The sequence below is a fragment of the Stegostoma tigrinum genome, chromosome 12 (genome assembly GCF_030684315.1).
Source record: "Stegostoma tigrinum isolate sSteTig4 chromosome 12, sSteTig4.hap1, whole genome shotgun sequence".
NCBI classification, from domain to species: domain Eukaryota; kingdom Metazoa; phylum Chordata; class Chondrichthyes; order Orectolobiformes; family Stegostomatidae; genus Stegostoma; species Stegostoma tigrinum.
The window spans coordinates 78,525,353-78,551,643 of NC_081365.1; the positions used below are offsets into that span (position 1 = coordinate 78,525,353).

Below are 26,291 nucleotides of genomic sequence, written 5' to 3' on the forward strand. Positions count from 1 at the left end.
AAGGCACGACGGATGTTGAGGTTAGAGATAGATGTTTGATTACTTTAGCTCAAGTCGGCATAAGGAGAGGGGGAAGCGTTGGGTATTCTAAAAGACATTAGGGTGGACAAGTCCCCAGGTCCGGATGGGATCTATCCCAGGTTAATGAGGGAAGTGAGACAGGAAATAGCTGGGGCCTTAACAGATATCTTTGCAGCGTCCTTCAGCACAGGTGATGTCCCAGAGGACTGGAGAATTGCTAATGTCTCCTTGTTTAAGAAGGGTAGCAAGGATAATCCAGGTAATTATAGAGTGGTGATCCTGACGTCAGTGGTTGGGAAGCTGCTGGAGAAAATACTGAGGGATAGGATCTGTTTGCACTTGGAAGAAAATTCGCTTATTAGTGATAGGCAGCACAGTTTTGCGCAGGGAAGGTCACATCTTACCAACTTAATAGAATTCTTTGAGGAAGTGACAAAGTTGTTGGTGAAGGAAGGGCTTTAGATGTCATATACGTGGGCTTCAGTAAGGCATTTGATAAGGTTCCCCATGGCAGGCTAATGGAGAAAGTAAAGCCAGATGGGGCCCAGGGTGTACTAGCTAGATGGATAGAGAACTGGCTGGGCAACAGGAGACAGAGAGTTGTAGTGGAAGGGAGTTTCTCAAAATGGAGAACTGTGACCAGTGGTGTTCCACAGGGATCCGTGTTGGGACCACTGTTTTTTGTGATATTCGTAAATGATCTCGAGGAAGGGAGAAATGGTCTGATGAGCAAGTTTGCAGATGACAGTAAGATTGATGCACTAGCAGGTAGTGAAGGGGACTGTTGGAGAATGCAGCAGAATATAGATAATTTGGAGAGTTGGGTGGAGAAATGGCAGATTGAGTTCAATCCAGGCAAATGCGAGGTGATGCATTTTGAAAGATCCAATTCAAGGCTGAACTATTCGGTAAATGGAAAAGCCCTGTGGAAAATTGATGTACAGAGAGATCTGGGTGTTCATGTCCATTGTACCTTGAAGGTGGCAACACAGGTCGATAGAGTGGTCAAGAAGGCATATGGCATGCTTTCATTCATCTGACGGGGTATTCAGTACAAGAGTTGGCAGGTCATGTTACAGTTGTATAAGACTTCGGTTCGATCACATTTGGAATACAGCGTATAGTTCTGGTTGCCACATTACCAAAGGGATGTGGATGCTTTGGAGAGGGTGCGGAGGAGGTTCACCAGGATGTTGCCTGGTATGGAGGGCGCTAGCTAGTGAGGTTGAGTAGGTTAGGATTATTTACATTAGAATGCCGGAGGTTGCAGGGGGAACTGATTGAGCTCTACAAAGTCATGAGAGGTATAGACAGGGTGGATAGCAAGAAGCTTTTTTCCAGAATGGGGGACTGAATTACTAGGGGTCATGATTTCAAGGTGAGAGGGGAAAAGTTTAAGGGAGATATACTTGGGAAGTTCTTTACACAGAGGGTGTTGGGTGCTTGGAACGTGTTGCCAGTGGAGGTGGTAGAGGCGGGAATGATAGCGTCATTTAAGGTGTATCTAGACAGATACATGAATGAGCAGGGAGCAGAGGGATACAGATCCTTGGAAAATAGGCGACAGGTTTTGATAGAGGATGTGGATCAGTGCAGGCTTGGAGGGCCAAAGGACCTGTTCTTGTGCTGTAATTTTCTTTGTTCCACTCCTATGGCTTATGGTCTTATGGTATAAAAACCCAATCTGGTCTACTAATGGCCTTTCAGAGAAGGAAATCTGCTATCTTTAACTGGTCTGGCCTACATGTGACTCCAGACCCAAAGCAATATGGTCGACTCTTGTAACTGCCCTCTGAAATGGCTGAGCAAACCTCACTGTTTAAGGGGAGTTAGGGATGCCTGATGAAATGCTGGCCTTGCCGGTGATGCCTGTATCCTAAGGAAGAATAAAGAAGAACTATATAGAGCCTGTTAAAATGGCAGGCCTGTCCTGATATGCAAAGAGAGACATGGGTTCCTGCCTTTTGCTCAGTGCAGCCAATGAAACTTAAGGAGGTGGCCTCCTTGGTGGTTTTCTAGTCCCTGGATAATCCAGGATGATTTCAACAGCTCAGTTCGCTTATTTCCATTGGCCAGACAGAGCTAAAATTGTGAGACCTCCAACTCTAGGCCAAACCTACCAGACTCCGGGGAGGCCTGGATAAGCTAACGTTTACATGGGGTCAGAAGGTGTGGCAGGAGAGACATCTTCCTTCCCCCTGCAAGCTTTACCCCTCCCGTCCACCCACCTACTTCCAACACCCTTACCCTGACTGCATTCTCATCCAGGGGTGCCACCCAGCACTGTTGACCTGATGCAAACATGCCACTCCTCCGGTTGCAGATGGTCAATGCCCCCACCCTGGGATCTTACCAATCTCACAGTTGCTGCCCTGGTAACCTTTTGGGCAGAGGCAGTTGTACTTGTCGATGCTATCACGACAGACGCCCCCATTCCTGCATGGGTTGGACGCGCACTGATCGCCGTCTGCAAAAGTGGAAGAGAATGGCATCCATCTGAAACACCGCTGTGAAATTCACCACTCCTGGAGATTCCCTCGGGTCTGGAGGTCATTCTCCAGTCAAACAGCAAGGAGGAACTTCAAATATTCAACACAACAAATAGTAAAGGCTGCTTCTTCAGAACAATGAGCTTTTTTTTTGCTGTTATTGGTCCCAAAATTGCACTGAGACTTGTACCTCTTCCATAGTCCTTCTGAAGAAGTCATGTCAGACTTGAAAAAAAACTCTGTTTCTCTCTGTGCAATTGCTGCCAGTCCTGCTGAGTTTCTCCAGTATTCTCTGTTCAGATCTTCAGCACCCGAGGCACTTTGCCTCTGTCTTTGGGGTGAGTAAAACTAGCTGCTGATTACATGGGTCATTGTTGTGTGAGACTGTACCCCTTTCTAATCTCACATCCTACTTTGGAGGGCTCTATATGAAAGTGGCAAACGTAGAGCTGCGGCATTTGCTGCTCAATGGGGTGAAAGTCATAGAGATTTCAGTGACACTTTTGTTGAACAAACTGCTCCCCACGAGGTCCACTGGTGAAACAGGTAGTCTCAGAATTTCCTGCAAATCTGATGGATACATAAACCTCAAAACACTGCCAGTCACTCCGCATTGCAGGCACATCAGCTGAAGATGTTCCACCCATTAACTGTACCTCATCCCTCAATGTCCCATTTAACTGCATCCTACACTATCTGACTTCCAATGTGTGTCTCAATGTACCTGCGGCTGTGGGGAGATAGAGAATAAGGAGAAAGAGAAAGAGTGAGAGAGGGAGAGAGGAAGTGGAGAGAGGAGAAAGAGAGCGAGAGAGAGAGAGAGGAGGAATGGAGAGAAGGGAAAAGCGAGAGAGGGAGGAAGAGTGGAGGAGGACAGAGGGAGAGGGAATCCACAATACAGAAGAGGAAATACTGGAGGTCATAGAAAACATAGAAGTGGTTAAATCTCTGGGACCTGATCTAGCGTATCCCAGGATGCTATGGGAAGTTCAGGAAGAAATTAGAGAACCCCTAGCAGAAATATTTGTATCTTCTATAATCAGAGGTGAGGTGCTGGAGGACTGCAGGGGGGCTAACATTGTACCTTTATTTAAGAAATGCTAAGGAGAAGCCTGGGAACTGTTGCCCTGTGAGTCTGACTCTGGTGTTGGGAAAGATAAGATTTACATGCATTTGGAGGAGCAAAGACCAATTAGTGCATGGTTTTGTGTGAGGGAATTTATGTCTCACAAACTTGATTGAGCTTTTTGAGGAAGTAACCAAAAGAAAAGATTGATGAGGTCAGAGCAGTAGATGTTGTTTACATGGACTTCAGTAAAGCCTTTGACAAGGTTCCACATGGTAGACTGATTAGTAAAGTTAGATCAGATGGCATTCAGGGACAGCTTGCCAGTGGGTACAAAATTGGCTTGCCAGTTGGAGACAGAGAGTGGTGATGGAGGGTTTTTTGTCGGTCTCGGTCTGGAGGCCTGCGACCAGCGGTGTTCCATAGGGATCGGCGCTGGGTCCACTTTCGTTTGTCATATTTATATAAATGATTTAGATGAGAATATAGAAAGCATGGCTAGCAAGTTTGTGGATGACACTGAAATCAGTGGCATGATGGACAATGAAGAAGATTATCTAAGATGGCAAAGAGATCTTGATCAATTGGGTCAATGGCTGAGGAGTGGCAGATGGAGTTTAATTTGGATAAATGCAAAGTATTGCACTTTGGTGAAAAAGAGCAAGGCGAGACATATACAATAAATGATAAGGCCATGGGTAGTGTTATAGAACAGGGGTTCAGGTACATAATTTTTTGAAATTTGCACCCCACATAGACAGGGTGGTTAAGAAGGCGTTTAGCATGCTTACCTTCATTGCTCAGGCCTTTGAGTGTAGCAGTTGGGACATCGTGTTGAGGTTGTACAGGACATTGGTGAGGCCTCTTCTGGAGTATTGTGTGCAGTTCTGGTCACCCAGTTATAGGAAGGATACTACTGAGCTTGTGCGGCTTCAGAAAAGATTTGCCAGGAATGGAGGGTTTGAGTTATAAGCAGCAGCTGGATAAGCCGGGACATTTTCTACTGGAGCAGAGGAGATTGAGGAGTGACCTTATAAAAGTTTATAAAACCACGAGGGATATAAGGTCATAAGGTAAATGACAAGGGTCTTTTCCCTAGGATGGGGGAGTTCAAAACTAGGGGGCATATTTTTAAGACGACAAGAGAAAGATTTAAAAAAGATACGAGGGGCAAATTTTTTTACACGAAGAATGGTTCATGTGTGGAATAAACTGCCGGGGAGGTGGTAGATGTGGGCACAGTTACGATGTTTAAAAGACATTTGGATAAGTACATGAATCAGAAAGGTCTGGGGGGATACGTGCTCAATGTAGGCAAGTAAGGAACAGTTTAGTTTGGGAACAAGGTCAGCTTAGATTAGTTGGTCCAAAGGGTCTGTTTCAACGCTGTATGACTCTCTGACTCTGTAAGTGGTGAGAAAGAACGAGAGGGAGTGACAGAAGGAAGGAGCGGGGAGGGAATGGAAAGGAGCAGACACAGAGGATAAAGAGCGGAGAGAGGATGAGAGAGATCACAGAGAGTAGGAGAGGTTTGACCGTAATATTTCCAAAGCTCTTTCTGTACATTCATCATCTTTGATACTTCAGTGATTGAGGGCTCTACAGTCCCAGTTCTGATGCATCTGCCTATGACCCAATCCTACAGTCCCATCATCACAGTGGGAAAGTTTAGTTAGCACATCACGGTGATCCCTAAACTTCACCCATACTCCCCTGCTCTGACAGGGTAGCTGTCTCGGTATACAAGCTCACTCAGATTCTGTGCCCTACCATTGCTATTGGGGCTAGACAATAACTCAGACAGATGGACTCATACTTAACAAAAAATATAAGAAAATGATTACTCACCTATATACTTATTCCAATATTCATCCTGAAACAAGAAGATGATAGCATGTCAGTATATGTAGTGTTATAGAGTTTTGAGTGAAGGCAGAGAGGGATATCGCAAACAGTATCAAACTGGGAACTGTTGCGGTGATAGTAGGTACTGCCGATGCTGGAGAATCTGAGATAACAAGGTGTAGAGCTGGATGAACACAGCAGGCCAAGCAGCATCAGAGGAGCAGGAAAGCTGATGTTTCAGGTCAGGCCTCGACTCGAAACGTCAGCTTTCCTGCTCCTTTGATGCTGCTTGGCCTGCTGTGTTCATCCAGCTCTGTACTGTGTTATCTCAAACTGGGAACTCACTGTCATTATTGTGGTGAGACACAGCCCTGCCTCACCAGTGCTGTCCTTCCTCAGGGCTGCATAGTTTAATCCAAGAGCTGGCTTACAATCCATTCCCCATGCTAGTTAAACATCGCAAAAGAAGAAACATGCAGTCATCAGAGCTGAATGGAAAACAAACCAACTTTTAGAAAGGAAGCAGCAACTTCTACAGCATGAGATAAAAATGCTGACTGGTGGATCTGTGCTTGCTGTGACTGCAGCAGGGGCTGTTAACTGTTTAAATTCAAACTGACCAAGTCAGCTCTCGTGGCTTTACAGCAGAGATTTTTTGTCTCCATGACCCCTTCTGCATCGCAAAGGTACGATGTGTGGGAACAGATCTTTTCTTTACAAAGAGCAGGGCCTGGTGTGTGAGGATATGTAAGCTTCCAGCACGTACAAATGGATCAACCCTGTGATCCTCATTGATAATCTTCAATTGGTTCTCAACATGACTCTTGAATTAAGTTCGGGTTCAGAATAATTTGGTAAATGCTGTCCACCACCAATGTTGGACACTGTGATCTCACCAGGATTTTTGGGGGAAAAGGTAAAACTAAAAGTAGTCAGTGAGACTGATGATGTTGAAATCATTGTTGAGATGCTGATTTCTGTTGGGCTAGATGTTGGAAGTGAAGAGTAAGGAGATTAAGCTGGTGAATGTACATCAGGATGTTGATTCTGGACCTGATGGAGCATCCAAAAATGTGTTAAACAGCCTGAGCTTCCTTCCAACAAACTCACTGGGTTGTTAATCCCATAAGGAGAGTCTTGTGATGGCAGGCATTGGAAAGTGATCTATAAGGAGGGATTAGATAGGCTGGGACTTTTTTCACTGCAAGTGACCTTATACATGTTTATAAAATCATGAGGGGTGTAAACAAAGTGAAAGGCAAGTATCCTTTCCCTAGGAAGGGGTTATTTCGAAATTAGGGGGCATTTTTTAAAGTGAGAGGAGAACAATTTAGTAAAGACACAAGGGGCAACTTTTTTTTTACACGGATTTGAGTGTGGGATGAACCTCCAGAGGAAGTGGTGGGTGTGGGTACAGTTACAATGTTCAACAGACATTTGGATAAGTACATGAATAGGAAATGTTTAGAGGGATATCAGCCAAGTGCAGGTAGGTGGAACTAGTTTAGTTTGGGATTATGTTCGGCATGTACTGGTTGGACCGAAGGGTCTATTTCTGTGCTGTATGCCTCTATGACTGGTGGTCTGCGAGGCTCATGGAGAATGGAGGAAGACTTGTCAGAAGTGGGAGTGAGATGGGAGTGAGCAGTGAGTGGTTAAGTGGGAGAGAAATTGCTGTGGAATGGGGGGACGATTGGTGAGAAACAGGTGTGAGATTGTTAGGAGCTGGGGGATGAAATCTCCATCATCATCTCTTTGCTTGAAGACAGGGTCAGAGAGGCAGTCATCATCACGGGTAGGGCAAAGAAGCAGGATCTGAATCCACCCCAACCAAGTGAATTGTACCCTGAGCCTTCAATACCAATCTGATCCACATGGACTGCCCTGCCAAAGAATACAATTCGCTATGGCCGGGAGACTGATGGCAAAGTCTCCGATTTCTCTCAATTACCCGGCTGGCCGTGAGTCTCTCCTGCTTTTGCTGCCGTATGTAGGAGGGTCTTAGACATTGATTTTCAACCAGTTTGGCCGCATTACACTTCCTTTGGCCATCAGGGATAGGATTCAAAGGCAAAGCTTCAGGCTCGGAGGCAGGGCGATCACCTCCTGTACCACGAAAGCTCCCCATGGGAGGTAGATTAAGGACAGGCACTCCGGTCTGAAGGATTCATGCTTGGTGAAGTAACAGTCTGTGCCGTTGCCTGGCATAACAAGTTAGTACAGGACACTGTGGACAATATGTGGCACAGATCTGCTCTCACCATCCACCCTCTGTCAAAGTCTACAGTTCCCATGCTTCCCAGCAGCTTGTACGCCCAGTACAATACCCTCTTTGCTAAAAGCCAGAGGCACACCAGGATAACATTAAGTCTATTTGCAGGCAGGATTGCAATCGGCCTGGTCATGTACCGGGCACACTAATGCAGAACCTGTGATTGGAACCTCTCTGATGTTGTGCCGCATTGAGTGATCCTGGAACTGGCAGGGGTTGAGGGAGTGGCAGCAGATCAGAGGGGTTCAAGGATATGATTGAGTTGGTGGTGGGGGAGGAGAGGTGATTGAATGGTGGGGATAGCTTTCAATCATACAGTACAGAACAAGCCCCTTGACTCTGTACTAACTAAGCTACCCTGGCCCCCATTCTTTGAACTATACTCAGAACCTTGAATGTTCTGACATTTCAAGTGCTGTCCCAAGTACTTTTTAATGGTCATGAGGTTTCCCACCTGAAGGCAGTGCTTCCCAGCATCCTACCATCCCACAGGTGAAAAACAAATTCCCTCTAAACCTCTGCCTTTCACCTTAAAATTATACCTCCCTTGTTGCCGATCCTTTGACTAATGAGGACAACTGCTTTCTGTCCACCCTGTCCACACCTGTTATAATCTTATTCACCTCTATCAGGGGAACCCCCTCAGCCTTCTCTGCCCCAGAGAAAACAACCTGAGCGTATCCAGTTTCTCTCCATCTCTGGAATGCTCCATCCCAGGTAACATCCTGGGGGATTGCCTCTGCACCCTCTCCAGTGCATTCTAGTGACCAGTGGGCTACCACAGGGATCAGTGCCTGCACTGCGGCTATTTACACTATATGTTAATGTTTCAGATGAGGGAACTAAATGTAATATCTCCGATTTTGCAGATGGCGCAAAGCTTGGCAGGAGGGTCAACTGTGAGGTGGGCGCAGAAACGCTTCAGTCTGATTTGGACAAGTTGAGTGAGTGGGCAAATGAATGGTAGATGCAGTGTAATGCAAGTAAAAGTGAGGTTATTCACTTGGTAGCAAAAACAGGAAGGTGGATTACTATCCAAATGGGGATAGATTGGGAAAAGGGGTGTTGCCTTGATGCCTGGGTGTCCTTGTACTCCAGTCACTTAAAGTAAGTGTACAAGTACAAGAAAGTAAGGTGTAGCAGGCAGTGATAGGGAATAGGGATGTCTTGCTGCAATTGTACAGGGCCCTGGTGCACCCACACCTGGAGTACTGTGTGCAGTTTGGGTCTCCGTACCTGAGGAAGGATGTTCTGGCGATGGAGGGAGTGCAGCAAACATTTACCACACTGATCCCTGGGATGGTAGGACTGACATATGAAGAGACACTGGATCGGTTCTGGATAGGACTATGTTCAATAGATTTTAGAAGAATGAGAGAGGACCTCGCAGAAATCCATCAAATCCTAAAGGGTCAATGCAGGGTAAACATGGGAAGGATGTTCCCAATGACTAGGGAGCCTAGAAACAGGGATCACAATTTAAGGATACATGAGAGACCATTGAGAACTGAGATGAGGAGAAATATCTTCACCCAGGAAATTGTGAGCCTGGGGAATTCTTTACCGTTGAAAGCAGTTGAAGCCAAAATGTTGAATATTTTCAGGAAGTAGTTAGAATTACAGTTCTTTGGGGCTAAAGGGATCAAGAGGTATGGAGAGAAACAGGTAACAGGATACCATGTTGTTAGATCAACTGTGATTATGTTAAATGACAGAGCACGTTTGAAGGGCTAAATGGCCTACTCTTGCTCCTTTAATTTATGTTGTCTCTGCTTCTACCATCCTTGACAGCAGTGATTTCCCAATCATTTCCACTTGCTGTGTTTAAAAGCTTCTTCCTCACTTCTCCCCGCCTCTCTTACTCAAATAATCTGTTAAAAATGTATTGTTTGTGGGATATAAGTGTCACTGCTAGGGACAGTATTTGTTCACCTATCTCAAATTGTCTGGGGGGGGGTGGTTACAGTTAAGAGCCCGCATTGCTATGCGTCTGGAGTCACATATAGATCACATTGGTCATATTGTAATATTTAAATTTTAACTTTGTTCCTTATTGTTTTCCACCTTGCCCTTAAATTTGTGTACGGTGACATTGAAAATATTTTAGTGCACTCCTGTACTTTTATACTTGAGTACATGTGGCAATAAAGTCTAAATCTTAAAAATAAAACTAATAACAAAGGCAGATTTCCTCCCCTAAGGGACATTAGTGAACCAGATGCACTTTTTAAAATATAAATATCAATAGTGACATGCTCGCTATTAGACCAGCTTGTTATTCCTGATTCTGAGTGAATTCAAATTTCACCATCTGCTATGGTGGGATTTGAACCCATACCTCCAGAACACTAACCTGAGGATCTGAATCACTAGTCTAGTGATGGCACTGCTGCACCATCATGTCTACCTACCCTAGGAAGATGGTGAATGGTGTTTTTCAAAATGCCGGTACTGTTTTTGCTGTAACTGCACAGATTGCTTGGACACCCACACTCAGGACAAGTCAACTCAAGATGCTGCTTGGCCTGCTGTGTTCATCCAGCTCCACACTTGGTTATCTCAGATTTTCCAGCATCTGCAGTTCCCACCATCTGTCTCAACTCAGGATTCACTGCATTGACATGGGGCTACAGGAGTCACAAGTAGATCAGCCAGTGAGGGATGTCAGGTCTCCATCCCCTAAAGCATCCTGCCCATCAGGTTTCCGTGGAAATCTGACGGGTTTTTCTCGTCGGTCCCACTGGAACCAGATTTTTTATGTCCCCATGGAATTCTACTTGGCAAACCCACCTGGAATTTCAGGTCACCACTTTGCTGATCCTCTATCACAGAGACACCCTAGCCTACCAGCTGGAAAAAGCAGAACATGCACGAGAATCGAGAGCCATGTGTGAAATGCCTTGGTGTGCTCACAATATGAGTCGGACTGATACAGAAGTGTCTCTATTTGGAGCGTCTTAAGGTGATAATAAAGTACAATGATGTTCCTGGCATATCCCAAAGTATAAATAAAAGTGACTGAAAGTTTAAATGACTGGATTGGTTAACACATCTCATATCAGGGAAAGAGAGAGAAATGTAGGAATTGGGGAGCAAGAGTAAAGCATTTGGCTCTTCGAGCCATCTTTCAATATAATCATGGCTGACCCTCAATTGTGAAGCCATAGACCGCCCCCCTCTCTCTTCCTATACCCGTGACACCTTTAGTTTCTAGAAATCCATCGCTTTCCTAAACATGTTCAGTGATTGGTTCTCCATCTCCCATGGTAGAGAATTCCATGGTATCCGATTGATTGAGGAGATATCTCCTGGGATATTGCACTGTTCAGACAAGGAATAGCTAAGACCAGCAAGTGAAGATAGAAATCAGAGGTACTGCTGCTTACTGTTCGCTGGTCATCTTCAAAGATTTCTCTCGCTTCTTCTTTTGAGCACCTTTCTTCATTGCATTCCCTCTCCAAGTTACCTTCTTTAAGTTCCTCCAGAAAGCTGTTTGCCCGCTTCTGTCGTGCTAGGATGTTGTTGGCCTTTTTGTGGGTCAGAAACACTGTGACAGGGGAAAACGATGAACAAATTGGTCAGTAGCTGTCATTCCCATTCAGTTTGACAGGAGCTTACAGGGTAGGTTTGTGGTGAGGGCGAGGACAATGAGAAAGACACAACTGGCCCTGCACAAACAGGGCCTATCCCTGGTACCAACTGTACCAGGGCCTATCCCTGGTCATGTGTAGAACAGGGCCTATCCCTGGTCACATACAGAACCAGGATCTATCCTGGTCACGTATAGAACTAGGGCCTATCCTGGTCACATACAGAACAGGGCCTATCCCTGGTCACGTATAGAACCAGGGCCGGCCTATCCTGGTCACATATAGAACAGGGCCTATCCCTGGTCACATATAGAACCAGGTTCTATCCTGGTCACATGTAGAACCAGGGCCTATCCTAGTCACGTATAGAACCAGGGCCAATCCTGGTCACGTATAGAACCAGGGCCCATTCTGGTCACGAATAGAAGCAGGGCTCATTCTGGTCATGTATAGAAGCAGGGCCTATCCTGGATACCTATAGAAGCTGGGCCTCCTGGGCACCCATAGAAGCAGGGCTGATTCTGTGCACCTATAGAAACAGGACTTATCCCAGACACCTATAGGACCAGGGCCTATGCTGGGCACCTACAGAAGCAGGGCCTATTCTGGACACACTCAAGTCCTATCCCAGACACATCAAACCAGGGCCTATCCCAGACACCTATTGAATCAGGGCCTATCACAGGCACCTAGAGAAGCAGGGCCTATCCCGGAAATCCATCAAACCAGGGCCTAGCTTGGGCACCTATAGAAGCAGGGCCTATCCCGGACACCTATTGAACCAGGGCCTGTCGTGGACACCTGTTGAACCAGCTTCTATCCCAGACACCTATGGAACCAGGACCTATCCCAGACACCCATCGAACTAGTGCCTATCTAGAACACCTATAGAACCAGGGCCCAGAAACCCGTCGAATCAGGTCCTGTCCCGGACAACCATTGAACCAGGGCCTATCTTGGACACCTATAGAACCAAGGCCTATCCATGGCACCATAGAAGCACTGTAAAATCAAGGTTAACCACTGGCACCTATAAAATCAGGGTTTATTCAGGACACCTACAGAATTAGGACATAACTCTGACACCAATGGAATCAGGACTTACAGGATTATCAGCCTAGTTCTGAATATTATAACCATCAGTCTACTGTTTAGCTATATTAGCTACTTAGATTCAGTGGTCCATTCTAGACATACAGAATCATAAGGCTTATCACTGCACTTATCACTGTCTTGGACCTGTTTCTAATCTATAGGGGCCTGTCCCTGATCTATTGAATCACCAGCCTATAAAATCATCAGCCCATCACAATTTATGGAATCATGGACCTACCTTTGACTTATAGAATCATCAGCCTATGCCTGACCTGTAGAGTTATTGAATGCTGCATGGTGCAGAGAATCCTTGGCTTACGTCTGACATATAGAAGCATCAGCCTATCCCTGATCTATAGAATGGTGGGTAAAAACAGAAGGTGCTGGAGAAGTACAGCATTTTTGATGGCACCTGCACTCTGATGAATGGTCATTAACATTTTAATGGTGGAGTAGCAGATAGTGAAGGGGACTGTCAGAGATTACAGCAGAATATAGATAGATTGGAGAGTTGGGCAGATAAATGGCAGAAGGAGTTCAAGCCGGGCAAATGTGAGATGATACATTTTGGAAGATCAAATTCAAGGGTGATCTATACAGTAAATGGAAAAGTCCTAGGGAAAATTGATGAACAGAGAGGTCTGGGTGTTCAGGTCCATTGTTCCCTGAAGGTGGCAATGCAGGTCAATAGGGTGGTCAAGAAGGCATACGGCATGCTTTCCTTCATCGGACGGGGTATTGAGTACAAGAGTTGGCAGGTCATGTTACAGTTGTATAGGACTTTGGTTCGGCCACATTTGGAGTACTGTGTACAGTTCTGGTCTCCACATTACCAAAAGGATGTGGATGCTTTGGAGAGGGTGTAGAGGAGGTTCACTAGGATGTTGCCTGGTATGGAGGGTGCTAGCTATGAAGAGAGATATGAATTAGAAAGATGGAGATTGAGGGGGGACCTGATTGAGCTCTACAAAGTCATGAGAGGTATAGACAGGGTGGATAGCAAGAAGCTTTTTCCCAGAGTGGGGGACTCGATTAGTGGGGGTCATGAGTTTTAAGTGAGAGGAGGAAACTTTAAGGGAGATATGCGTGGTATGTTCTTTACACAGAGGGTGCCTGGAACACGTTGCCAGCGGAGGTGGTAGACGCAGACACGTAAGCGTCTTTTAAGATATATTTGGACAGGTAAATGGATGGGCAGGGAGCAAATGGACACAGACCCTTAGAAAATAGATGACAGGTTAGACAGAGGATGTTGATCGGCGCAGGCTTGGAGGGCCGAAGGGCTGTGCTGTAATTTTCTTTGTTCTTTGTTCTTTATATATAACCAGGGGCCTATTCCTGACCAATAGAATTATCACCTTATCACTGACTTATACCTTATCTCTGACTGGTAGAATCATCATCCTGTCGCTGACTTTTGAATCATGTCCTTATCTATGACCTATAGAATCATCACCCTATTGCTGGCTTATAGAATCATGACCTTATCTCTGCCCTATAGAATCATGGCCCCATACCTGACTTTTAGAACCACCACCCTACCTCAGATCTGTAGAATCACGATCCTATACCTGACCTATAGAATCATGATTCTATCCCTGATAGAGGGAATCGTGACACCCTATCTGTGATCTACAGAGCCACAATCCATCCCTGAACTATGGAATCATGACTCTACCCCTGTAGAACTATGGCCCTACAGCTGACTTATAGAATTTTGGCCCTATCACTGGCCTGTATAGTCATATTTTGTATACCTGACCTCGCAGCATTATAATCCTGTCCCTTACCGATGGAATCATGATTCTACCCCTGACCTGTAGATTCATGACCCAATAGCTGACCTATAGAATGCGTGACCTAACCTTGCTGAATGGAGTCATCAGCCAAACAGAGGTTACTCTGGCAGGTCCAGGGAAGGGGGCCAACATCAGTAGGGCTGGCCCAGTTACAAAGACCATTTGTTATTGGAACATTGCAAAGTGTTGGAGAGCGGTCACCTTTATTTTAGGATGCACCCTCCCCCACGACATCCCTCACTGCTGCTGCATTCCTATTGACCACCTCCAGCTTTGACAAGGGCAGACCTACCGCCTCCATTTCTACGGACCCCTGCTCCACCCGCCCCTCCCTCCCTAAACTGACCGTCCATATTCGGAATTCTTGCCTGACCTCTAAAACCTCGATGGAGAACCCAGATAAAACCCCAGGGCATGTGGGACTCTGAGCCCCCCATCCTGAAGGCAGGATCCCAGGAAAAATCCCAGCCCTGAGAGCCAGCCATCAGTTGCTCAAGAAACATTTCGCCGATGAGTACACATAACCCCTGAACACTGGGACACAGAATATTTGTAAAAATGGCCTGGAATCAATAATCACTGCTGAAATTATCTAATGATTGCCACTGCACTGTTTAGTAGCTAGCTATGGTCAGACAGAGTGGCTCTTGTTTAGGGAATCCAACATGTCCCAAACACAGATCTCGGACAGAACCATATCCTGGTGGGCAGTTGATGGGTGCATCCCCAAATAACGCTGTTTTCAAAGATCAATCACTGCACAACCTGGCTGAAGGAGGGAAGCTGGGGAACGAAGCTCCCCTAAGATCACAAACTTTGCACTGCCGTTGGGCGCAATTTGTAAAATGGAGAACCTTTGACTGCACAGCGGTCGACAGAAAGACCATACCTGGAGTCTCAGCAGCTGTGGGGTGAAGCAAAAGGAAAAGGGATGTAGCCCAGAAAAGTCTTGCCATGCTTCGTTGGCGCTCGCTGACTCCTCCTGCGTCTGAATTTCAGTGGACGGCCCAAGCAAACCAAGGTTCAAAGATCAACAACGAGGCCTGCAAAAAATAAACCACTCGATTCCCTATCGACCCTCAATGTCAAGCATTCAGAGTGACTCACAAGCAGCAGGTCACAGTCCCCTTGTGATCAGTGCGCTCAGAGTGCAAGAACTGGGAATATACATAGTCAAGGCTCAAACAACGCCCCCCCACCTCCTCCCCCAACTCACATGAACAATAGGAGGCAGCTCACTGTTTCAGGGCTGAGGACTTTTCTTTAGGTTCTTTTGTTTTGGACTGGTGGGCTTCAATATCTCAATGTAACATCTAACTCTTCGGAGGAGGCAATGTCCTAGCGGTATTTTCACTAGGCTGTTAATCCAGAAACCCAGCTAATGCTCTGGGGGACCTGAGTTCAAGTCCTGCCACTGTGGATGATGGCGTTTGAATTCAATAATAATCTAGAAATAAGAGTTGAGTCATTATTGTCAGGAAAAACCCATCTGGGTCACTAATGTCCTTTAGGAAAGGAAGCTGCCATCTTTACCTGGTCTGGTGACTCCAACACCACTGCAATGGGGTTAACTCTTAACTGCCCTCAATTAGGATGGGCAGTAAAAGCTGCCTGGCCAATGACACCTTCATTCTGTGGATGAATATTTTTTTAAAAAATTCTTCCCTCAATAAAGATACTGAGGTTGGTTTTTCTTTACCTATTGCACATCCCTAAATGCCCTGGGGAAAGTGGTAGGGAATTGTTTCCTTACTTTGCTGTGTATAGGGCAGGCTGTTCCAAAGCAGGAGTCAGGACCCCAAGCTTCAAGGCTGTAATGACCAAACCCTCAACCTGACTGCCCTGCCATCCCCACCGCCCCCCCCTCCCCACCCCGGGTCTGATAGGTCATCCCTCCTGTCCCCCATCACTGCTCGATAAGGGGTGACGACAGTTTGCAAGCTTTGTGATAAGGTCACAGCTGGGAAGAGGTTTGGGTAAAACTGGTGTAACAATCCCATTAGGGAAGGAATTACAGGGTTTTGACCCAGAGACAGTGAAGGAATGGCAATTTACTTCCAAGTCAGGATGGTGATTGGCTTGGAGGGGAACATGATGGTGATGAATATTGGCAGTGTTCCCTTTTATCTGCTGCCCTTGTTCCTTTAGATGAAAGTGGCCATGGGTTTGGAAGATGCTGTCCGACGATCTTTGGTGAATTTCTGCAGTGCATCTTGTAGATAGTACACATGGCTGCTACTGAGTGTCAGTGGTGGAGGGAGTGGGATGTTTGTGGATGTGGTACCAATCAAGCGGCTGCTTTGTCCTGGATGGTGTCAAGCTTCTTAAGTGTTGTTGGGGCTGTAACCATCCAGGCAAGTGGGGGATATTCTATCACACTCCTGACTTGTGCCTTGTGGATGATGGACAGGCTTTGGGGAGTCAGGAGTTGAGTTACTCAGGGCACGAATCCTAGAATCTGACCTGCTTTTACAGCCACAATATTTGTATGATGAGTCCAATTCACTTTCTGCTCAATGGTAGTCCCTGGGATGTTGCATTTGAACATGGACTGCTTCAGTATCTGAGGAATTGTGAATGTTGCTGAACATCGTGCAATCATCGGCGAACATCCCCAGTTCTGACCTTATGATGGAGGGAGGGTCATTGATGAAGCATTTGAAGATGTTCAGGCCTAGGATACCACCCTGAGGAACTCCTGCAGAGATGTCCTGGAGCTGAGATGTCTGACGTCATTGCAGGTGTACACAATTACTGATGTACACAACCATCTGCTAAACATGACCAGCCAGCAGTGAGATGTCGCCACCACTGCCCACCAACCCCTGCCCACACACCCCCAGGTTTCCATTGACTCCAGCTTTGAGAGGGCCTCTTGTTGCCACACCTCCACCTTTAAGGTGAAGGGCTGTCACTCTCACCTCACCTCTGGACTTCAGCTCTTTTGTCCATGTTTGAACCAAGTCTGTAATGAGGCCAGGAGCTGAGTGGCCCTGCGGAACCCAAACTGGGTGTCAGCGAGCAGGTTATCGCTGAGTGAATGCAGCAGCTTGAAAGCAGTATCGATAACCCTTTCCATCATGATACTGTTGATTTCCACTTGTTTTGTTGAGGGCACATGATCGTGCACAGGGTGCTCTTGGGGTTGAGTTATAATGAAGCTCTGCCTGGGATCACAGGAGCTGGGTGTGAGAGCCGTGAGATTCTGCTGTGGGAACACACCGTATGTAACTTTTGATAGTGTACTTAGCTCTAATCATGAGACAGGCTTTGTTGGAATGGTTCATTTAATGCGGGGGGGGGGGGGGGCGGGTGCTGCTGAGCTCTGTTGCAATGCAGAGTAATCCCAACAGAGTGGGTTCAGTTCCTCCACCGGCTGAGTTTTTGATGAAGGATTCTCCTTCGCAATCCTTGTCTGTGACATGTTGACACTCAGGTTAGGCCACCACCAGTTGTCTCTCCAATGAAAGAGCAGCCTCCCGTGCCCCTGCCCCGGTCTGGTAAGACTATGGTGACTTTGTTGAATGGGTGCTGAGTCAGTGACTACTGCTCTGTGCCTTCAGTAGTGACCATCAGTTGTTAAGAACACCCTTGTACACTCACCAGCCTCATGGCTCTTGTTCCCTCAGCTCATTCACTCCCTTACCCCCCCCCCCCACTTCACTCCTCAGCCCCTCACCCCATGAACACCCCGTGACATTCCAGGGGAGTTAGAATCATCAACATTTCTGCTCCATCCCAACCCTGTCCTCAGTTCAATTCAGGATTCAACAACACGGGGCTTAGATCAAAGAGATAAGCAAACTTGGAAAGTGGTGGATCAGCCCAGGTAATCAGAGACGAGCCACCTATAGTACAGATCTCAGTGATGTTAAACACGGGAATGTGGGCCATTCGGCCCTTCAAGTCAGCTCCACCAATCAGGATCGATCTGGTTATGGTCTCTGCTCCACTTTTCTGCCTGTCCCCTGTAACCATCGACTCCCTTGTCCATCCATCTGGCCCTTAAATAAATTCAGCCTCAGTTGCTTTCTGTCATACCCAGGGTAGATATTTTCCAGTCAACCTGTTCAGTGATGCTATTACACTGGGAATTGAGTTCATGCCTCCTGGCCAGAGGTAGGTGCTACCACTGCACCAAAAGAGCCCCGAGTGAATTGAAATTGGACCAGGGAACTCAGATCTTCAGTGTAACAGTCTCCCAATTAAGCTACGCACCGTTCTCTCAATACTTATAACAACCAAAAACAGTTAAATGATCACACTCGAGCCAATCCCTTAATTCCACATTTTTATTAAATTCAAATTACCCTGTCTGGCCCCATGAGATTCAAGCCAATGTCCCCAAAATATATTCCTGGGGTTCTTGATTGCTAATCCAGTGACATGACCAGAACACCACTGCCTCCCCTTGGTAATGAGGGAGTGTCCTAGACCCCACCATCTTCAGCCACTAATTCAATGACCATTCCTCCATTATAAAGTCAGAAGTGGGGATGTTCGCTGATGATTGCATAATGTTCATCACCGCTCGTGACTCCTCAGATACTGAGGCAGTCCATGTTCAAACGTAGCAAGACCTGGACAATATCTAGACAAGTTCTATTTGTGCCACACGAGTGCCAGGCAATGACCACCTCCAACAAGCAAGAAGCTAGCCCTCTGCCCTCGATATTGCCATCACTGAACCACCCACTGTCATCATCCTGGGGGTTACTATTGATTGGAAACTCAGCTGGACTCACCATATAAATTGTCCCATTGGGAAGAGCCAGCATAGAGTCATGAAGGGTAGGCCATGTTTAACTAATTTGGTGGAATTCTTTGAGGACATTACTTGCATGGTGGACAATGGGGAACCTGTTGATGTGGTGTGTCTGTATTTCCAGAAGGCATTTGACAAAGTACCACACCAAAGGCTGCTACATCACATAAAGTTGCACAGTATTACAGGTAATGTATTGGCATGGATAGAGGATTGGTTGGCCAGTAGAAAGCAAAGATTAGGGGTAAATGGGTGTTTTTCTGGTTGGTGGTCAGTGGCTAGCGGTGTGTCTCAGGGATCAGTGTTGGGACCGCAATTGTTTACAACTTACATAGATGATTTGGAGGTGGGGACTAAGTGTGGTGTGTCAAAATTTGCAGATGACACTAAGATGAGTGGTAGAGCAAAGTGTGTAGAAGAAGTGTGTAAAAGTCTGCAGAGGGTTACAGATAATCTAAGTGACTAGGCAAAGGTCTGATAGATGGAGTGCAATGTTGATAAGTGTGAGGTCATCCATTTTGGTAGGAATAACAGGAAAATGGACTATGTTTTAAATGGTAAAAAATTGCACCATGCTGCTGTGCAGAGGGACTCGGGTTTCCTTGTGCATGATTCGCTGAAGGTGGGATTGCAGGTGCAGCAGGTGATTAAAAAGGGAAATGGAATTTTGTCTGTCATTGCTAGAGGGATGGAGTTTAAAAACAGGGAGGCTATGCTGCAGCTGTATAGGGTCCTGGTGAGGCCACACCTGGAGTACTGTGTGCAGTTTTGGTCTCCTTACTTGAGAAGAGGTACACTAGCACTGGAGGGGGTGCAGAGGAGATTCACTCAGTTGATTCCAGAGTTGAGAGGGTTAGATTATGAGGAGAGAATGAGTAGGCTGGGATTATACTCACTGGAATTCAGAATAATGAGGGGAGATCTTATAGAAACAAATAGAATTATGAAGGGAATAGATAAGGTGGAGGCAGGGAGGTTGTTTCTGCTAGCAGGTGAAACTAGGACTGAAAGGCATCGCCTCAAAATAAAGGGAAGCAGCTGTAGGACTGAGGTCAGGAGGAACTTCTTCACCCAAAGGGTTATGAATCTGTGGACAGATGGTGAAACAGACAGACGGGAACACCATCCCCCTGCAGGTTCCCCTCCAAGTCACTCACCGTCCTGACTTGGAAATATATTACTGTTCCTTCGCTGCGGCTGGGTCAAAATCCTGGAATTTCCTCCCCAAGGGCATTGTGGGTCAACCCACAGCAGGACGAATGCAGCAGATTGAGAAGGCAGCTCACCCCCACCTTCTCAAGGGCAACTAGGGATGGGTAATCAATGCTGGGCCCAGCCAGTGATTTAAGAAGAAAAAGAGAATTCGAGACAGCAATGGCCCACTAAAGGAAGAAAAAAATCTTCTCTCATCCCCACCTCTAAGTTTTTGCTTTGAGGTTTGTAAATCAGTTTCTCCCCCTTTTGGTCCCAGTACTGTGATTGCAAAGTGCCTCCTGCAGGACAAGGGCTCCACTCTGATGTCAGCCCCAGAGCTGCCTGTGGTTTCAGAGGGCCACTTCCTGGTGAATTGCAGCCCTTAGGAAGCCCTTGACCTGCTGAACCCTGAACTCCTGACCTGCTCTGCTCTGCAAAGCCAACAGTCAGTCAACAAGAGCAGAGGGAACGGCAAACAAACATGAAGGTCGGTGACCAGCTGTGATAAACACAGCGGGGAAAATAGCCAGCGTTCATCGATTATGCATGCAGCTGACAGGCTGCTCAGGGTACACCTACATAACATGGAGCCAATTCCACTTGAAGGACTCCCTTTCAGACCTTCAGTCAATGCCACAGGCCCAGCGAGGGGAGCCTGTGTTCTGGGCACCTCACACTTTTGACATGCCCACATCCATCGGTTTGCATTAAAGATGGTCTGGTTGAGGAGAAGGAAGGGTGAAGAACTGTCTTCAGCCCTGGGCTTCTTTATAACACCGTTTGTTGCAAGATAGATTAGGACTAATGATCACTATAGATGGTACTCAGTGATGTACTAAGCTTTAGTATCATTTCCCCTAAACTCTGCCACCTAATACAAATCAATCTCATCTACATACCCCTCTGTACGTGCTTGTAATATTCAGACAGTCAGATTTCTGTGATTCTCTCTCCCCTCCTTAACTCTGCCCACCCTGTGCCATTTAGACCCATGAAGTGCACCTCTGTGACATCATCACATAATTCAGGGTCCTACAGGCATCAAGCAACACCCTCTCCACTGTCTTGGGCCCAGGAGGTCATGGGGGTAGGGGGAGGATGGGAGGAGAAGAGGAGGGGAGAAGGGAAGGAAAGAAGGAGGGGAGGAGGGAATGAGAGGAGGAGGGGAGGAGAAGAGGAGGGGAGAAGGGAAAGAGAGAAGGAGGGGAGGAGGGAATGAGAGGAGGAGGGGAGGAGAAGAGGAGGGGAGGAGGAGAGGAGGAGTGGAGGAAGGAAGGGTGGGAGGAGGGCAGGAGGGAAGGAGAGCAGAAGGGGAGGAGAGAAGGTGGTGAGGAGGGGAGGAGGGATGGAGTGGACGAGGGGAGGAGGGAATGAGTGGAGAAGGTGAGGCGAGGAGGAGGGTAGGGGAGGAGGAAAGGAGGGGAGCTGTGAAGGAGGGGAGGAGGGAAGGAGATGAGGAGGGAAGGAGGGAAGGAGTGGACGAGGGGAGGAGGGGAGGAGGGAATGAGCGGAGAGGGGGAGGAGAGGATGAGTGTAGGAGGGGAGGAGGAGAGGAGGAGGAGCGGAGTGAGGGAGGAGGGGAGCTGTGAAGGAGGGAAGGAGGGAGGAGACAAGGAGTGGTGGGAAGGAGAGGAGGAGCAGAGAAGGGGAGGAGGGGAGGAGGGAAGGGGGAAGCAGGTTAGGAGAGGAGGAGGGGAGGAGTGGATGAGGGGAAAAAGGGGAGATGGGGAGGAGAGGAGAGGAGGCGTGGAGGAGGGAAGGAGTGGAGGAGGGGAAAGGGGTGGAGGGGAGGAGAGGAGGAAGGGAGAAGGGAAGGAGAGGAGAAGGGGAGGAGGGAAGAAGGTGAGGAGGGGAGGAGGAGAGGAGTGGATGAGGGGAAAAGTGGAGGAGAGGAGGAGGGGAAGAGGGAAGGAGAGGAGGAGGGGAGGAGGAAGGAGGGGGGATGTAAGATGGGAATTGTTGTTCCCTCCAGAAGCTTATGAGTTCAGGACTGACACTGAACTCACAGTGTTTTTGAATAGATTTTTTTTGGACATTTCTGCAGTGGCTGTTGAAAGACTTTTAAGAAAGTGGTTTGCTATCCCTGAGTGCCCTTGAACTATGGCTTGCTCAGCCATTTCAAAGTGTAGTTAAGAGTCATCCACATTGCTGTGGGTCTGGAGTTATATAGAGGCCAGGCCAGGTAAGGGACAGACCAGATTCTCTAATGGACATTAGTGACCACATGGGGTTTTACAACAACCAATAATAAGTTTTGATTCCAAACTAACTCATAAAATTTAAATTCGTGCCATCGTGTGATTTGAACCCATTGTTAGCTGTAAAATTACCACAAAGTTGCAGTCTGTCTGCTGCTTAGCCATTGCTACAGATGATCACAGCCTGCCAATATAGGGCTAAAATTTGAAAACATATTTGAAAACAATCCTGGATTGTCCAGAATGGACTGAGTGGAGAGCACCTTCAGGCCTTAACTTGGAGTGAAAGAGAATGCAGTTGGACTTGCGAAGAAAGTCTGAACCTTGATTTACTGAAAAACCAATGATTTCTACCCTGAGGTAGAGAAATCATAGAATCCCTTCAGTGTGCAAGCAAGCCATTCAGCTCATGGAATCCATACTGACCCTCCAAAGAGCATCATATCCAGACCCACCCTATCCCTGTAACCCTGAGTTTCCCATGTCTAACCCACCTAGCCTGCACCTCCCTGGGCACTACGGGCAATTTAACATGGCCAATCCATGCTACCCTGCACATCTTTGGACTGTGGGAGGAAACCCGAGCACCTGGAGAAAATCCACACAGAGACAGGAAGCTATGCTTCCAGATGTTCTGCTCATGGACACAGATGAACCTTTAAGCATGGCTCCCAAAAGTTACCTGACTTCTTCTGAGGATTCAACTGTGATTGGGCCAAGAATGTACTTATCTCTGGAAGGAACACAATGAACTTTGTAAATTAATTCCACAAATGTGAACGGAAGCCGATTAAACAAGGCTTCCTGGTGCTGTGGATAGCTTCTGTTAGACTCTGGAAATATTGGATTATTCAGTGGCTGAGACCATTAAAAAATTGTGACTTTAGCAGTGGTCGAGGCAAATTGTCACGGGGTTGAATCTTACCAGGCTGCGAGCAATGTAGGCTGTGGTGAGACGAGAGGTAGAACTCGGTGAGTTGTTTGGTCAGATCGATCTTGATGTTGAAATCACCTTATCACATCTTGTACATTTTTCTCAAAAATGTCCCGGGTAAGATTCTCACGAAGGGGGCTCCCTGTTAACATATTGATCGATAAATGTCTGCTGGCAGGCCAACTCACCACAGGTTTTAATCTTACCAAACTCACTGTGCAAAACTAGCCATGAGGAATATTTGACCGTCTCTGACACTGGCCACCAACTCTCCACCATCATTGGCAGGACATACTCCACTGACATTGGGATCTGACATGTGAAAGCTTCTAAAACCTCATGGGCACATCTCCAATTCATATAGAGGGTAGTTCTGCACTTCAATGCTGCACCAGCAACCATCATTGTATCACTGCGGCAAGGACACTGGGCGCTCAGGCACACACATCGAGCTCAGGGGCTGGACCAGGCCCTTTGTGCGCTGTTATACTGCTCACTCACTCCAAGCCTTGCTTTGCCTTTTAGTTCTTTGTTACTCAGCTAGTGCTGTCAGACTCACAATATTATTGCAATGTCGTGTCGTTTAGCGAACGCACAAAACCACTTGTCATGGTTTACGGCAGGCCTCGGACAGATTCCAGGACATAGTCTGTGGTCAGGGGATCCTGGCATGGTAAGTCAAGGGCAACTTCTGATTGTGTCTAAGCCCCTGGATGGCTGTCAGTCAACCATATGGGGCAGTTAGAGTCAGGATGGTCTCCATGTAAGGAGGGAGGTGCCAAATACCGGGCAGCCTATCACTCAGCGCCTTTTTCTGCCTGACTGTGGGCTGATTTCCTCCTGGGTTGAGAGAGAGGCAGGTATTACGGGAGATGAAAAAGTGGGTTCCTGTTGGTGTGGTTGGGGAGGTGGCCCAAGTGAGTGGGTAGGCAGTGCAGAGAGCACGCAGGGTCAGTGGTGTTAGGATGGTTAACAGTGAGTGAAGGTGATGTTGCAGGCAATAGTGAGAATGCTAGAGTATGAGCCCTGATAGGAGATGGGTACAGGAACAGAGATAGCAGAGAGAAGACAGTGACACTGACACTGAGAGAGTGGGGAAGATTATTGGCTACCTTCCTCCAGACAGTGAGACTCCTCCAGCCTGGTGGGCATTTTTGGAGCAAGCTGGTACAGTCTGGCCTCCAATGCTGGCCCTGGGGGACCTGGAAGATTGATTGATTTAATTGTCCCGTGTACCGAAATACAGTGAAAGGCTTTGTTTCCAAGCAGTACGGTTAGATCATAGTAAGCGAAAGGATGTACAGATCAAAAAGCCTCAGAGACAGACAGGTTACATTGCAGGTTACATTATTTGAGGCTAGAGTCTGAATACAGCTGGAAAGAAGCTGTTCCTGAACCTGCTGGTGAGTGCGTTCAGGCTTCTGTATCTTCTGCCTGATGGTTGTAGGAGGTTATTACTGGGGAGCGATGGTCTTTGATGACATTGGCCCCCTTTCTGCAGCAGCAAGCCATGTAAACACAGCCCGTGGATGGAAGGTTGGCTCCCATGATGGTCTGGGCTGTGCACACCACCTTCTGTAGTTTGTTACGGTCCTGGGCAGAGCAGTTGCCGCACCAGGCCATTGTGCACCGGCACAGTATGCTTCCAGTGGTGCATCTGTAGAAGTCGGTGAGGGGCCTTGTGGACGTGACAAATTTCCTGAGAAAGAAGAGGCGTTGTTGTGCCTTCCTGACTGTCACATTTATGTGGCAAGTCTGGGACAGGTTGTCGGTTTTCAACACTCTGAGGAACTTGATGCACTTCACTCACTCAACCTCAGTTCCAATGATGGGGGCGTGTTCTCCTCCTTTCTTTCCGAAGCCGATGATCAGTTCTTTAGTTTTGCTGACGTTGAGAGACAGATTGTTCTCATTGCACCAAGCCACCAAGCCCTCTATGTCCCTTCTACATTTTGACTTGTCATTGTTAGACCTGCCTGTACACCAGACAATCCAGCAGGACCCTCCAGCTCTCAGCCCAAACAACAGGGCACTTGGCAATCCTCTGTCTGCCACGTTCGGCAGCAACTGTCACGGACCGTGCAGAGCAGCTGTGGGCTGACAGAGCGTGCCTGGGTGCATGACAGGCTTTTAAACACAGCGCCAGGGATGCCAGTCAATTATCAATTGGTGTCGAGTCACTCCGGGTACAGAGCGAAGTAAGGTGAGACAATAGTCAGATGTGATTCTCACTGTGAAGTCTCAAATGGCAGTTACTGTGCATGTTTCGTAAGATATGGTGGGAAACTCCACTCCACTCGCAGAGAGACTCCTTCCACAGAACTTGCCAAAGAACGCTGGGAGGCCAAGTCATTGAGTGCATTGGAGACAGAGATGGATAGGTTCTTTATTGGTAAAGGGGATCAAAGGTTACAGGGAAAAGGCAGGGAGAATGGGGTTGAGAAACATATCAGTCACGATGGAATGGCAGAGCAGACTCGATGGGCCGAATGGCTATATTCTGATTCCTATACCTTATGGTCTTATGGTTATGGAGTTGCTTCCAGCCAAAAGAGCCGAAAGACCCAGCTCAAAAGAGATATATTATCCCTTTACTGGTGCAAACATAATCCCAGCATGGAAACATGATTCAACAGCTTGGGCTGTTTGCAGGTTTTGACCTGTATCAATGTCTGGCTCAGCACAGTCATTTCTTTGCAGTGTCCCCAGGAGAGCCAACCTGACCATCACTAAGGAGATATGTTGCAATAAACAGGGAGACAGACAGACCTCTGGGGCTAAGGGGCAGCTGAGGGAATGCTGTACTGAATGGGTTTGCTAAAAACTGCAGTACTGTAACAGCAGAGCAAGAGAGTCTTCAACCACTCCTCCAATTGTGCAACAAGCTCCAAATATTTGACTGCATAAGCCATCACAGCTGCTAAACCTGACTTTTGTGGTGGGGAGAAATAGCACTTGGAAAAAGATAGGTTGATTAAAAAGCGTCAGCATGGATTTCTAAAGAAAAAATGGAGTTTAACTTG

The 26,291-nt window shown here is 47.1% G+C and overlaps 1 protein-coding gene across 1 annotated transcript in view; it reads right to left on the reverse strand.

Annotated features, from left to right (window-relative positions):
* Positions 1-26,291, reverse strand: part of LOC125456776 (uncharacterized) — a 96,260-nt gene that overhangs the window by 17,323 nt on the left and 52,646 nt on the right. The window contains exons 9-13 of the mRNA XM_059650009.1: positions 23,017-23,167; positions 14,524-14,711; positions 11,080-11,240; positions 5,425-5,449; positions 2,375-2,488 (exon numbers count right to left, since the gene is read on the reverse strand). Coding sequence (XP_059505992.1) covers positions 2,375-2,488; positions 5,425-5,449; positions 11,080-11,240; positions 14,524-14,711; positions 23,017-23,167 — 639 coding nt within the window. The remainder of the gene's footprint in view (positions 1-2,374; positions 2,489-5,424; positions 5,450-11,079; positions 11,241-14,523; positions 14,712-23,016; positions 23,168-26,291) is intronic.